The 15,240-nt window shown below is 42.6% G+C and overlaps 1 protein-coding gene across 6 annotated transcripts in view; it reads right to left on the bottom strand.

The window, feature by feature from the left end:
• SYNRG (synergin gamma) overlaps nucleotides 1-15,021 on the bottom strand; it is a 92,666-nt gene extending 77,645 nt beyond the window's left edge. For 2 of the 6 annotated variants that reach the window (XM_039318817.1, XM_039318822.1), the window contains exons 1-3: nucleotides 12,577-15,021; nucleotides 3,628-3,665; nucleotides 1,929-2,047 (exon numbers count right to left, since the gene is read on the bottom strand). In XM_039318817.1, coding sequence (XP_039174751.1) covers nucleotides 1,929-2,047; nucleotides 3,628-3,665; nucleotides 12,577-12,725 — 306 coding nt within the window. In that variant the 5' untranslated portion in view covers nucleotides 12,726-15,021. The remainder of the gene's footprint in view (nucleotides 1-1,928; nucleotides 2,048-3,627; nucleotides 3,666-12,576) is intronic. The other 4 variants (XM_039318816.1, XM_039318820.1, XM_039318818.1 and 1 more) reach the window with 3 other exon arrangements.
• Nucleotides 15,022-15,240: the final 219 nt, after the last annotated feature.

Genomic DNA, 15,240 nt, shown 5'->3' with positions numbered 1-15,240 from the left:
GGCGACCCCCGTGAAATGGTCGTTCGACCCCAAATGGGGTCCCGACCCACAGGTTGAGAACCACTGTGGTAAAGGATCCAGCAGAGTGGGCTTCAGGAGACTCAAAAAATGTATGTGAGATTTCTTATAATGAGATCTCACCATCTAAATACATGCCCATTATCTGTCCATGTTATTTCATGTGTATAAAAATATATGAAGAATGGTTGCTGGAATTGGGTATGTCTAGTTCAGGGGTAGGCAACCTTGGCTCTTTTATGACTCGTGGTCTTCAACTCCCAGAATTCCTGAGCCAGTCATGCTGAGGGGAAAGGGAGAGGTTTCCATGCTGAGCCATGCTGGCTCAGGAATTCTGGGAGTTGAAGTCCACGAGTCATAAAAGAGCCAAGGTTGCCTACCCCTGGTCTAGTTTAATGAAAAGAAGGACGAGGGGTGACATGATAGCAGTCTTCCAGTATCTCAGGGGTTGCCACAAAGAAGAGGGAGTCAAGCTATTCTCCAAAGCACCTGAAGGCAGGACAAGAAGCAATGGATGGAAACTGATCAAAGAGAGAAGCAACCTAGAACTAAGGAGAAACTTACTGACAGTGAGAACAATTAATCAGTGGAACAACCTGTCTCCAGAAGCTGTGAATGCTCCAACACTGGAAGTTTGTAAGAAGAGACTGGAGAGCCATTTGTCTGAAATGGTATAGGGTTTCCTGTCTGAGCAGGGGGTTGGACTAGATGACCTCCAAGATCCCTTCCAACTTCTTTATTATTATATGAATTACAGCTAGTCCTCAACTTGCAACCATTTGCCTAGTGACAAGTTCAAAGTTACAACAGCACTGAAAAAAGTGATTCGCTTAACTGTGGCAGAAAAGGTTGTAAAATGAGGCACAGGTCACTTAACAACTGCCTTCCTAGGAACAAAAATTTTGGGCTCAATTGTGGTTGTATGTCAAGGGTTAAAGGTTGCAAATATGGCACACCACTCTGTGAGATGTATGTTTATGTTGGATGGAACTGTCTCATTCCTATTTCATTGACCGGTTCCACTAGATCAGGCAGGGATGCTTCCTTACGCACCGCTTCAGTGAAAGAATTTTGACTGGTGGAGTCTGGGAAGAGAGCCTTCTCTGTCATTGTTCCACTCTATGGAACATCTTGCCTCTGGAGGTGAGGCAGGCCCCCACTCTCCTAGCTTTTCAGAAGAGCATTAAGACCTGGTTCTGCCAACTGGTCTTGGGGGGGGGGGTGTCTAAGAATGTCATGCAACCCTGGAGGTGGTTGGTGGGCTGAAGGTGCTCTTTTTAACTTTGCAATTGTTCTTTTTAACTGTTTTAATTTTGGGGAGGACTTTGGTATTCTCTGAGCTTGGTCGTTTTCCTTGAGATGTTTCATTACCCAAACTAGGTAACATCATCAATGCACACTGATGATGTTACCTAGCTGGGTAATGAAATGTCTGCAAGAAAACAACCAAGCTCAGAGAGCACCAAGACTCCCCTTCCTTCCTTCCTTCCTTCCTTCCTTCCTTCCTTCCTTCCTTCCTTCCTTCCTTCCTTCCTTCCTTCCTTCCTTCCTCCCTCCCTTCCTTCCTTCCTCCTTCCCTCCCTCTTTCCCACTCTCCCACCCTCCCTCCCTCCTCCTCCTTCCGCAAATCCCACTCCCTTCTAGCACTAATAATATTACCTAGTTGGGTAATGAAACATCTGCAAGAAAACAACCAAGCTCAGAGAGCACCCAGGACCCCTCATTTCAACCCTGAGCTACAAAAGCTCTCCTTTATTGGTGTTTTAATTTTGTTTTTAACTACGGCTTCTATAGGATTTTATCATTTTATTTGTAAACCGCCCAGAGTCACACAATGCGGGTATAGAAATTGGATAAATAATCCTGATACAGATTAAAACCAGGCAGCTTGAAATCGACTCAGCACATACCTGCATAGTCATTGTTCCGGGAGGCATCTGAGAACCGTAATTCATCCCCATCATACCGTGCATATTGGGCTGCATGACAGGCACCATTGGGAAGCTCTGTTGTTGTATTGGAATCATCCCTACGCCAAAACATTAGAAACTGGTTAGGATTCCTGTTGAGTCAACTTCACCACTGGACACAGGAGGCACAGGGCAAGAACAGATACAACTGGGCCAATCTATTAGCTACAGTTAAGGGGCTGGAGGGGGGGTCCTAGTAGACCTTCCTGCTTCTGAAAAGCAGATGCTGGATGCTGGGCTTCTTACTCAGGCAAAAGCTTTTCTTGGCAGGACAGCTGAAGGCAGTGCCAAGTTCTCATATTATTTAATTTGCAATAATGATCTGGCTGGATCGCTAGCCTCCTTTCCAAAAGACTAACCGATCCTACATCAAGCAGTGAGTTGGACTAAATGACCTCTCAGCAGGCATCCAAGGATTTTATCAATACAGACCTTAAATCTTTCAAACAAGAGTTAGAATTAACGAGGGGGGGGGGTCCTTGGTGCTATCTAAACCCGGATGTTTTCTCGGAGAAGTTTCATTATTCAAACTAAGTAATATCAATATTAGTGCCTGATAATATTACCTAGTCTGGGTAATGAAACATCTGCAAGAAAACAACCAAGCTTAGAGTAAGCGAAGGTCCCTTTGTTTCAACCCTGAGCTAAAAATATTCTCCTTTATCAGTTAGCAGTAACCTTGGTTAAGTTGCTAGGCAGTTTTAAAGATGCAAAATCAAAGGGGAAGGTCTTTGATCTCTGACAGTGAATCGGTCTTGACATTACCAAGTCCTTTAGCATCTCTCCAAAGAAGTACAGGGGCTTCAGTTTTAAGGGTGAGGCACTCACTTTCCAGAATTCTTATCTTTCTGCCACTTTCACTTTGCCCACACAAGAGCAAAATTCTAAAAACCCAAGCCCTACTCAAATAGTTACAGTCCTGAGTTAGAGTGGCACAGGGTTAAAGTGTAGTATTGCAGGCTAACTCTGCCACACAGCCTGGAGTTCGATCCTGATGGAGCTCAGGGTTGACTCGGACTGCAATAGCAATAGCAATAGAGCTTAGATTTATATACCGCTTCACAGTGATTTAATAATAATAATAATGATAAAGTTGGAAGGGACCTTGGAGGTCATCTAGTCCAACCCCCTACTCAGGCAGGAAACCCTATCCCATTTCGGACAAATGGCTGTCCAGTTTCTTCTTAAAAACTTCCAGTGTTGGCACATTCACCGCTTCTGGAGGCAGGTTGTTCCACTGGTTAATTGTTCTAACTGTTAGTTCTAGGTTGCTTCTCTCTTTGGTTAGTTTCCAACCTTTTGGGAACCAGGGGCATGGTTTTGTGTGCTGCCTGTGTCCCATGGATGGGCCTTTGCTTGTGCGGACGGGTTGCTGGCAGACTGGGAATTGTGGACACCTAATTTACAGCCCTCTCTAAGTGGTTTACAGAATCAACATCCATCCTCTCAAGATTGGTAAAATGAGGACCCAGATTGTTGGGGGCAATATGCAAATACCTCTACATTGTAAACCACCCAGAGAATGTTGTAAAGCACTATGGGGCGGTATATAAGTCTAAATGCTATTGCTATAGACGCCTAACTTAAGATACCTCATGTTTCTTCTTTTCAAGTCAGTACCCTTTCCATTTTAACCTACCTTGAGGGCCAAGGCCAGCAGCTACAGGAAAAACAAAGCTGAAACAAGAAGAAGAGAGGGGGAAAACGTTAATATGCCATTTAAAGAAAAGAACATCCCTTGTTAAAAGTCCTTAGCACGGATGGGTGCCCCCATGAAGCGGGGGAGAGATCCCGTTAGTTACTATACACGTCAATGAAAAAAAATATGCTAAGCATTTTTTCAGATTGTGAAAAACACCAGGGGACAATATAGAATTCACTTTCTACAGGGGGACAATCGAGAGCATCCTGTCATACAGCATCACAGTCTGGTTTGGAAGCATCCCTGCTTCGGACAGGAAGGCAGTGCTGAGAGTGGTGAGGACGGCCGAAAAGATCATTGGCAGTTCCCTCCCTTCCATCCAGGACATAGCACAGAAGCCAGGGGTGTCAAACTGCCGGCCTGATGCGTCACATGGAAGCTGTGCCCACCCCATTGCCGGCAATGGCAAAACTGTCCCGATATGTTGTGCGACGTCATGTGACGTCGCGACTTTGACATGTCTGACATAAGCTATACTTGAGCAGGATCCCTAAGATTGTCTTGGACACTACACATCCTCTTCATGACCTGTTTTCCTTGTTTCCTTGGGGGGGGGGGAGGTTCTGTGGTATCTGAAGCAGAACATCCAGATTCAGTCACAGTTTTGTGCCCTACAGTATTAACCTTGTGAACTCTCAAGCTTCCTCCTTCTATTATGTATTCAAGATGGATAGTGATTAATATTTATGTTACTTATATGTACGGGTGTAGGTTTATACATATGTTGTATATAGTATGTTTAAATGTGTGTTATGTATGTGTACACTTTGAGAGCGGGCAGCTAAATTTCATTTTTGATGTGTGCCGTTGTGCCCACAGTAAAAAAAAATGACAATAAAGGTTATATTATCTTATCTTTACAGCTTAAGTGTTTCAAGTCAGCCAAGTCATTATAGCTTAGTTTAAAAAAAAAATAACATGGTTTAAACAAGGCACAGGGTGCACTATATGAATCTTTCCATATGACTCCCTCCATTGATGTAAAATAATCCCATCTGCTTCCTTTTAAATCTTAAGGGTCATATTTCTGACTTTGTGCCATCTAATCCAAGTCATTGTTCAACTACTGAATTCACTGGTCATTAAACATCAGTTCCAAATATTAATTTATGCTGAGTCATTGGGTAGTTATCTTTGTTTTTTATAGAGATTTGTAAAAAATAAAATAGGAAAAATTGGGAAAGAAAACTTTTTTTGCTCTGTTCTCCCCCCCTCCCCCCTCAATACATAGACTATTGGAAAACATATGCAAGTACTTAATACATGTTTTCCCATTTCTTTTTTAAATACATTTTCCCAGGTTTTTGCAAGTTGAACCAAAGCCACTTAAGCATAACCTCAATACCCTGGATTACAATGCTATCCAGGCAATTAATGGCTTTTTGATCCCCCATTAGAATGAATGTTTGCCAGCCAGGAAAAAAAGCAGTGTATTTCACAAAATCCTGAAGCAATAAGAACAAATTCCATGACAACATACAGGTTTTTTTCACAGACAGGAAAGAAAAGACATCCAGTTCATCAGTTATAATTGCAAATAATAGCACAATAAAAGTGCTGTCAGTCTCAATTTTGGCTCTTAAGACAGAAAAAAAATTGGAAGAAATAAAAAGTAATTAAATACTTTTGAGCATAAGAACTGAACAGGCCAAAAAGATATTAATGAAAGCAAAGTTATCTTCGATATTGTTGCAATTTAAAAATTAGACTAATGTTTGCAAGAGATTTAATATCATAATGTAATTTGCTTTATCCCAATTCCCTGTATTCTATGATATATTATAGGAGATATGAACTAAATGTAGCATTTGTTTCCATAATAGCAAAACAAATGCCTCACAAATCCCCAAGGTACAAGACTCATCTGCTGTTTCTCTTTGACAACTGGTTTGCAGTATAGTTCTCTAATTTTTTTTTTAATGATAAAAAATATTGTACACTGACAAGTATTGACCAAAATAACGGTACAAAAATGCTTCGGACTATGCGTTCTTGGGAGAAAAAAATAGCATTATGTTAGTCAGCACTGGGTATAAAATGCGCAGAGAAAAAAAAATATTGGTTGAGGTTTTTTGTCATTGGATAGGAGGAGAAAATGCATGGAGTATAATTAAAAAGACTGAAAGGCGAGAAAGTCAAAGGCATAAACTGGTTCCTCTCTAGATCTTGATAAGGTTCTTGAGATTATTCAATGTTAGGAGAAACCAGACATCTGAATCCACCCTACGCTAGTTATTGATTGCTTTGTCACGGGATGATGAGAATGCAATATGGAAAATAGCCTTTTTTTAGTCTAAGGGCAGATAGATGTGCTTTATAATTGTGCTGAACCATGGCCAGGATAGGGACTCCCATTATTTTAATAACAATAATTCAACAGATCGGCCTATCTCAGCTTGGAACTCTCAAGCTTTGGTGGACTACAAAACCCATAGAATCCAGGAAATGATGGGTCTTTAAACTAGGAGAACAAGATGGCAGAACTGATGGTGCAGTAGTTAAGAGTGCAGTATTACAGGCTAATTCTACGCACAGCCAGCAGTTTGATCCTGATGGGCTCAAGGTTGACACCCTTCCATCCTTCCGAGGTTGGTAAAATGAGGACCCAGATTGTTGGGGGCAAGATGCTGACTCTGTAAACTGCTTAGAGAGGGCTGTAAAGCACTGTGAAGCGGTCTATAAGTCTACTACTGCTATTAGGTCAGGGAAGACTATGCTAAGCCAGTGTAGATCAAGCAAGATTTCATGACATCTCCGGAACATCCTTCATGGATTGTGTGACATATCACTGCCTGTCTTTTTCTGAACTGACCAGTCACTCTTCCAATTTAAGTTTCACAAGGACAAATTGCAGAATTATATTCATGGACGTTCTTTCACGAATGAAGGCGAATATACGTGTCCCAGGATAATGTTGCAGGATCCAATCTGGGTCAGTCACCGGGACCCGAGATTTAGTCTTCCAAGCTTTGGGACTCATGCTGGAGCCTATCTAGAAAAGTTCCCTGAAGATGGGCACCAGCACAAGTCCAAAAGCTAGGAAGTCTAAACCTCTGGTCCCGGTGACCGACTTAGATTGGATGGACATGCTTTATTCAACTGCGATGTTGAATAATATCCCAACCATATATAATAATCAGCACCGCAAAAATTTATAACTGCTCTAAATGATTTATTACCAGCTTAGGGGGAGGTGAGATTGGACAATCCCAAGAGTAATTTCTTATATTATAGGAACTCCCCAAGTGATCACTTATTGCTGGCCATTGGCTCTTTTCCACAAAAAGGACGACAAAGTCTTCAAACATGGACTCTAAGCTAGTCCTTGACTTATAATCATTTGTTTAGTGGTCGTTTGAGGTTACAACGGCACTGAAAAAAGTGACATGACTGTTTTTTATGATTATACTGTACTTATGATTGTTGCAGTTTCCCCATGGTCACATGAACAAAATTTGGATGTTTTGTAACCTTCTGATAAGCAAACTCAATGGAGAAGCCAGGTTCATTTAGGAACTGACTTAACAGCGAATTATGACTACAAGTGAGCCCCAAAATTTCCATTGCTAAGCAGAACAGTTATTAAATGAATTGTACCCATTTTACAACCTTTTCTGCCCCAGTTGCTGAGCGAATCACTGCATCTGTTAAGTCAGTGGTTCTCAACCTGTGGGTCGGGACCCCATTTGGGGTCGAACGACCATTTCACGGGGGTCGCCAAACAACGCAGTCGGCCATTTCTTTCCCCTTTTCCTTAGCTGTGCTACTCCCTTTTTATTCTATTGGCTTTTGAAAGCCAATAGAATAGACTCTCTTGAATAGAGTCTAATTCTATTGGCTTTCAAAAGCCAATAGGAATTATCCAGGCTGTCTCTGCTCTGCTGAGCCCGCCAAAAGTCCCATTCTGCAAACGGTGCTGCACCAGTTGAGTAGTCCTCGACTTACGACCGGTTGAGTAGTCCTTGACTTACGTCCGGTTGGGGGTTGCAGCACAGTTGAGAACCACTGTGTTAAGTGAAGCATGCAGTCATTAAGCAAATCTGGTTTCCCCCACTTGAGTTTGTTTGTCAGCAGCCAGCTGGGAAGCTCACAGATAGTGGTCACATGATCCCAGGAGTCTTCAACTGTCACAAATACATGCCAGTTGCCAAGTGCCCAACTTTTGACCACATGAGCACGTGGATGCTGAAACAGTCATAAATGTCATAAGCCACTTTTTTCGGTGCTATTGTAACTTCAAATAGTCACTAAATTTTAATTTTGGCCACTTAAAGATGTGTAGACTTTAACTCCTGGCTATATCCCACATATACACATACGATGCTCCAATTAATAGCTGTTCATTCTAGGAGCAAAGGCTCAAATATCTCTGGAGCGTATCAGGTTGGGTAAATTCGATCTATCAGTATAGCAGATCTAATTCAGAATACAAAAGAGCTGAAGTTAATAACTACACGTGCAGGTGGATGGCTTGATTAATCACCCCCTCCTACAAGAGAGGTCAATCCATTTTATTTCAGAGTTCATATCTGCATATTATAGTTAAATCCCCCTATTGATATCTGAATAAGACTCCTATGGTGCTGATGGTGACAACAGCAAGGAAAAGGAGAGCAGGTATCCACAAAAGGTGATCCAAAGTGTCATACAACCCAAGCCTGGCCTTGCTCATTGCCATTTAATGAGGGAAGGAAATAAAGGAAAAATCATTAAACATAGATGTCTTTCTAAAGAAGGGGTGATCTATTTATAAGAGCTTATGCAGAAGAGAACATTTATTAATTACACTCAAAGTTACACTCAAAGTTATGCAGAAGAGAACATTTATTAATTATACTCAAGAAAAAAGAAAATGTAAAACTATTGTTTTTCTGATGCTAAAGGTCCTATAATATTACATACAATCTGCAACTACTGTGCTTAATTAAAACTTTTTTTTATAGATATAACAGCCTGCAATGTCATTTTATGAAGACTGAGTATTTTTAAAAAGCCCTGGGTCTGTCTGTTTCTCTGTAGTAAAAGGAAATGAAAACTTATTAATCAAACTCTCCAAAGCTTATCTGCCCACAAAACCTTTTATTAGCTTACTCATAACCAAGTGTGACGATAGAGTTGGCTGGAATTTCAAAAGAATTTTGATGAGAGGCAAAAGTTAATTTGGGGGATTTTAAAGAGCTTAACTGTGGACAGGACTACAATGTTTTTTTAGGAGAAAATTGATCACTAATCCTAGCTATTTAAAATACTGATACTATTGCCAATATAGGCAGTTCCCTGGCTAAACATCTAAAGCTCCTTATACCAAAAATGGTGGATGTTTTCCTTCCTCAACCCTATGGGTAGTCCTTAACTAATAACCATTTATTTAATGACTATTGGAGCATCATCATGGTCACATAATCAAAATTCAGAGGCTTGGCAACTGGCATGTACTTACGTCAGTTGCACTGTCCTGGGGTCATGTGACCACCAGCTGGTTTTCAACAAGCAAAGTCAATGTGGGTAACCAGATTCACTTCATAACTGCAGTGATTTGTTCAAAGGTTGTGAAATCAGTCACAGCTCCATTAACTTAGTAACAGTAATTTTGGTCCCAACTATGGTTGTAATTTGAGGACCACCTGTACAGTTCTTTATAATTCAATCTCCTAATAGTACATTATTGAGGTAGCTAGAGTATGAATGACCATTGGGCATGATTAGTACTTAAACAGGAAATCACCAGGAAATATTTATTTATGTTCCACCTTCTTTGTAAATAACTCAACGCGGCAAACGCACACAGTATTCCTCCCTCCTCCTATTTTCCTCACAACAATCACCTTGTGCAATGAATTGGATTGAGAGTGAGTGATTGGCCCAAAGTCATCCGGGGTTTTCATACCTAAGGTGCAACTAGAACTCACAGTCTCCTGGTTTCTAGCCTAGTGTGCCTTCACTGCTAGACCAAACTGGCTCCAAAGTTAAAGACTAAAGTCCCTGTTTTTTCAAACTTGGCAACTTCAAGATGTGTGGACTTCAACTCTCAGAAGTCCTCAGCCAATATGCTGGCTACGGAATTCTGGGAGTTGAAGTTCAGACACTTTAGTTGCCAGAGCATGAAAAACATCAGGCTGGATCCAGAATTAAACAAACAGACACACCCACACAATCCTGGAGACAGGTAATGGTAAACCACTTCCTTTGTGTTGACAAAAAAAAAAAAAAGCTCTGTATGGATGTGTTCCTGTTCTCACCACAAACTGAACTCAAGGGATGTGTGTGTGTCTGTTACTTTACCTGTATTGTTTGTTATAAAGATTTGAAATGCTCACTTCCTTTGTAAATATGTTGGAGAAAGAAGAAAGAAACATATAGTACTTTCATCATGAAACGATTTCTATAATTGAAAAGAGATCTATGAGGCTAAAAGACATTAAAATGTATTTAGCATTACATCTATGCTGGGAGTTTAAACTCTAGTTCTGATACCAATTTATCAGGAAACGTCTACCCAGTATAGGAAATACAGGAGTAAACAAATTATTTTCCCCCCTCTCCTTAATAGGACACATATGATATTAAGTGAGGAACTACTGTTTGAACCAGATATTTAATTAAGCATCAATAATTGGAGGTTTCATAACCATTTCAAATTCTTGGCTCAGCCCTGATACTATTTAATGGAAACTGTAAAATAAAGAGCTTCCCATCATTTACAATATATTCTTCCAATTAAAAAAATGATACTGGAAATAAGGATAAGAATCTAATCTATTCCCTAACAGTATAAAATATGAAGAGAAGTAGCATTTAACAGTATAAAATATGAAGAGAAGTATATTTAATTTAGTCTCTCTATGTGTATCTTGTACATACATATACATACATATACACTATATTTATTTATTCAAAACATTTATATAACTGCCTATCTTCTAACCAACTCTGAGTGACTCTTAATAAAGGCTAAAACAACATGTAAATCATATTAAAACTAAAAAACCCCTAAACAATCAAAAATTAAAACACTAAAAACAACAGAAACCTGGCACCAGGTCATCCTAATATTCTAATTTTATAATAATTAATATAAAGACCTTTCTTGCCACAGTTGTTAAGTGAATCAGTGTAGATGTTAAATTAGTAAAAGGGTTGTTAAGTGAATCCCCATTGACTTTGCTTATCAGAAAGTCACAAAAGGTGATCGCAGCACCCTCCCCCCCATGAGATTTCAACTGTCATAAATACAGACCAGCTGCCAAGTGCCTGAATTTTGATAACATGACCACTGGCATACTGGGTCATAACTATGAAAAATGGTTATAAGTCAGTTCTTTTCAGTGCCATAACTTTGAACAATCACTAAACAAATGGTTGTAAGTCAAGGACTATCTATAAACTAAATAACCACCTCCAATAAACATTCACAGAAGTGGTAGTGAGATTTGATATATACAGTCTTCAATGCATTCAGAAAAATGCTCAATTAGTGTCCGTGCATGTGTGCATATATATACAAATATCCACCCACCCATATGTGTGTGTATGCAAATTGTCTGCGTTTATGGTTACATGTTTTAAAGGCTTTTTTTTTTTTACTGTTAGCTAGCCATGAAACTGAAATGGTTGGGTGGGAATGGGTTTTGTATGAGAATGCATTCAGAAAAATGCTCAGCCAGTATATGAAAACAAAATCCCCTGCTGAATTTTTTATAAATCCACCCAGGGTGCAGGTGTTCACATTCACACGCCCACTATGGTAGTGCGACTGCATACAGACATACATGATACCAATAAAGGAGAATTTTTATAGCTCAGGGTTGAAATGAGGGATCCTTGCTGTTCTCTGAGCTTGGCTGTTTTCTTTCACACATTTCATTACCCAAGCTAGATAACATCATCAGTCCTCGTCAACTAGTCATCATCAACTAGTACTGATGATGTTACCTAGTTTGGGTCATGAAACCTCTGCAAGCTCAGAGAGCACCGTGGACCCTCACAATTGTCCCAAAGGTGCTTTTTCCAAGAGGCAATTGGATTTGCTTGTTTTTCTTTGAAGTTGTTTCGCTTCTCATCCAAGAAGCTTCTTCAGCTCTCATAGCTTTTATGAAATGGATTGGCAGTATTCCAGTATTTGAAGGGCTGCCACAAATAAAGAGGGGATCAACTTGTTTTCCAAAGTACCAGAAAGCAAGGCAAGAAACAACGGGAAAAGCAACCTGACAGTGAAAACAATTAACCAATGGAAGGGTTTGCCACCAGAGGTTGTGACTGCTCCATCACTGGAGGTTTTTAAGAAGAGACTGGACAGCCACTTGTCTCAAATTGTATAGGGTCTCCTGCTTGAGGAAGGGGTTGGACTAGAAGACCTCCAAGGTCCCTTCCAGCTCTATTCGGATTGGCCCCACATTTCAACCCCCAGCTACAAGTATTCTCCTTTCTTGCTATCCTATCTGTCTGCATGCAGACGCACTACCGAAGTGGGCGGTGTGGATGTGGGCACCTGCACACCGAGTGGACTTATCAAAAATCAGACCTATGTGAATTTTGTGTGCAAGAGAAATTCGCACCCCTGTAGGAGCCAGGCGGATTTCTGGGGTACCCTCGAAAGTCACTGGGGACCCCCCCCTTTCGCTTGGGCGAGCAGGGCTCCGAGGGGACCGACCCCACCGGATCCCACCTCGAATAACAGGCAAGGGCGGGTCTGGGGGCTTCCCACCCACGCTCGTGTCACGGCAGACCCACGCCTTCCTAGCCTCCTTGGCCCCGCAGAGCAACCCAGACCCGCCGACACCACAGATGGACGACGGGACACATCGGAACCCCTCCTGAACGACCCTTCCCCCCCCCGCGAGCCCTCCTCTCTTTGCCCGCCCAACCGCCACTCCGTTGCTTGGCTACCTGGCGGATCCGGGGCTTCCCGCCGCCGCTGCTGTCGCTGCTCCGGCGCCTCCCGCCGCTCCACTCGGCATCCCCGGCGGCCCGGCCGCGACGCTCGGCACCATGGCGGGGGCGGCCCCGGCCCCCAGCCCCGCCGGCCGCAGCGCCATCTTGCCGCCGCCGCCTCCTCTTCGCGTCAGCTGGGCCGCCGCAGCGACTTCCGGGGCAGAGCAGGCGCGCGCCTACCCGCCCGCGCGGGGTGTTGGGTGTCGCTCGTGGGCTGTGAAGCTCCCCGGTCTGGGGCCGGAGGGGTGGAGGCGCCGGGAACCCTCTGATCAGGGCAGTGCAATTATCCCCAGGCGGAAAAACGACTGCAGATGCAAAAGGCTCCTGATGCAATCGTGCCCGGTACAGAAAGGACTCCAGATACAATCGTCCCCGGCACAGAAAGGACTCCAGATACAATCGTCCCCGGCAAGAAAGGACTACAGATACAATCATCTCCGGCACAGAAAGGACTCCACATGCAATCGTCCTTGGCACAGAAAGGATTCGAGATACAATCGTCCCCGATAGAGAAAGGACTCCCAATGCAAAGGACTCCACATGCAGTCGTCCCCGGCATAGAAAGGACTCCACATGCAATCGTCCCCGGCACAGAACGGATTCCCCATACAGTCGTCCCTGGCACAGAAAGAATTCCAGATACAATCGTCCTGGCACAGAAAGGACTCCCAGTGCAAAGGACTCCACATGCAATCATCCTCTGCACAGAAAGGACTCTGGATGCAAGTGTCCCCGCCAGCTCCCTTTTGGAGTAGATGCAATAAGCACCTGGGAGAAGGGGCGTCCTTGCCACCTTGAGATATAGTGGGTCTGCCCGCCGAGCTGACTGGGGATGATGGAAGCTGGAATTATTCCGGAAGGCACCCTGGCTGCAAGCAGACACCTGGAAGAAAGGGAGTGACTGCCACAAAGATTGTGTAGGTGCTATTGTTTGGGGTTGGAGGACAGGTGCTTTTTCTGAACGGTGGACGGAATGGATTTGAGAGTTTTTCAACTTAGCAATTTTTAAGAGTGTGTAGGCGTCAACTTCCAGAATTCCCCAGCCAGCAGGTCAAGTGAACTCAATCTGTTTACATACCCGCTTGAACTGACTGCAGTTTAAGTTCATTTTAAGAGGCGCCATTGACCTAAGTGGGAAAATATATACACAGACCCTGCAGCCTAGTTTTGACATTCATCTACCTTGGAGCAGTATCTCCCATCTCTGCTTCCCTTTTTAAGCACCCACCTTTAAAAGCACAGGAAATCTGCCTAGTGGTGGGATTCAGCCAGTTCGGCAGAACTGGTAGTTAATTTTTTTGTTGGCCAGGCCCAGAATGGACTTCCGGAAGTGGCATCCACACAGAGAACCAGTTGTTCACATATTTGAATCCCACCGCTGAAGCTGCCTCAAGAAAAGCATGCAATGTTGATCTTACGCCTAAGCCATGATACCTGGCAATTCCAGCTGAAAGTTAGGATGGCAGGAACTCGTGATGACTCTATTAAACCTCCCAGTCTTTTATAACACTTAATCTCAAAATTGCACATACAGACCAAAATACAAAAATAATATTTTAGCAACACAACCCCTTGGGCCAGGGTTGAGAGAAATATGGTTGTAAGTTTATAACCTCAAAGATCCAACAGCTGTCAGTGAATTATAATATAATTTTGGACTTGTGCTGGAGCCCATCTTCAGAGAACTTCTCTCTAGCAGTGTATGCTGTTCTGTGTGTGGTATAGTGCCAGTTGTATGTGGCTTTTTAGATGTTGATTGGGGTGTGTTGACTGGCTTTTAAGCCATTTAGCTTATGCTGCCCAGCCCTCACCTTCTAAGTATTTGATAGGCTAGTGGTAAATCAGCACTCCTGTTCACACACCCCAATATTACAAACCATAGTGGGATAACTATTAATCTATGGCAAGAGTCCCCATCCCTCTTCCCTCCCTACCATTGCTGTCGGTCTGTGGCGCCACAAAAGTTGGGGACTATTAATCTATGGCAGGGGTGTGAAACTGCCAGCCCGTGGGCCAGATGCGTCACGCGGAAGCCATGCCCACCCCATTGCTGGCAATGGCAAAACAGTCCCGTCATGAGTTTGACATGTCTGATCTATGGTATTCAAAAATCAAGTCTGAAAGTACCTTTTGAGACTAAGAAATTTTTGGAAAAGGATGAAAATTTCTGCCCTTTAATAAAATGTGTTAGTCTGAAGAAGTGCTACCAGACTACTACTATTTGCAAATTATCTGAATTCTTGCAGAAGAGTTCTTTTCCATCTTCTTTCCATGGATTTTTAAATCCACTCCTCATGTATTAAGGGTACAAATGAAGACTGCTACAATAATGATGATAATGATAATAAAATAATAATAATATAACGAAGTAGTAGTAGTAGTTGGAAGGGACCTTGGAGGTCATCTAGTCCAGCCCCCTGCTCAGGCAGGAGACCCTATACCATTTTAAACAAATGCCTGTCCAGTCTCTTAAGAACTTCCTGTGCTGAAGCATTCACAACTTCGGGAGGCAGGTTGTTCCACTGATTAATTGTTCTATCAGGAAACTTCTCCTTAGTTCTAGGTGGCTTCTCACTTTAGTTAGTTTCCATCCATTGCTTCTTTTCCTGCCCTCAGGTG

The sequence above is a fragment of the Crotalus tigris genome, unplaced genomic scaffold, assembly GCF_016545835.1.
Source record: "Crotalus tigris isolate CLP2741 ecotype Arizona unplaced genomic scaffold, ASM1654583v1 scf7180000021566.449902, whole genome shotgun sequence".
NCBI lineage: Eukaryota > Metazoa > Chordata > Lepidosauria > Squamata > Viperidae > Crotalus > Crotalus tigris.
The sequence above is the reverse complement of the archived record's forward strand: the minus strand, read 5'-3'. Positions and strand labels throughout refer to the sequence as shown.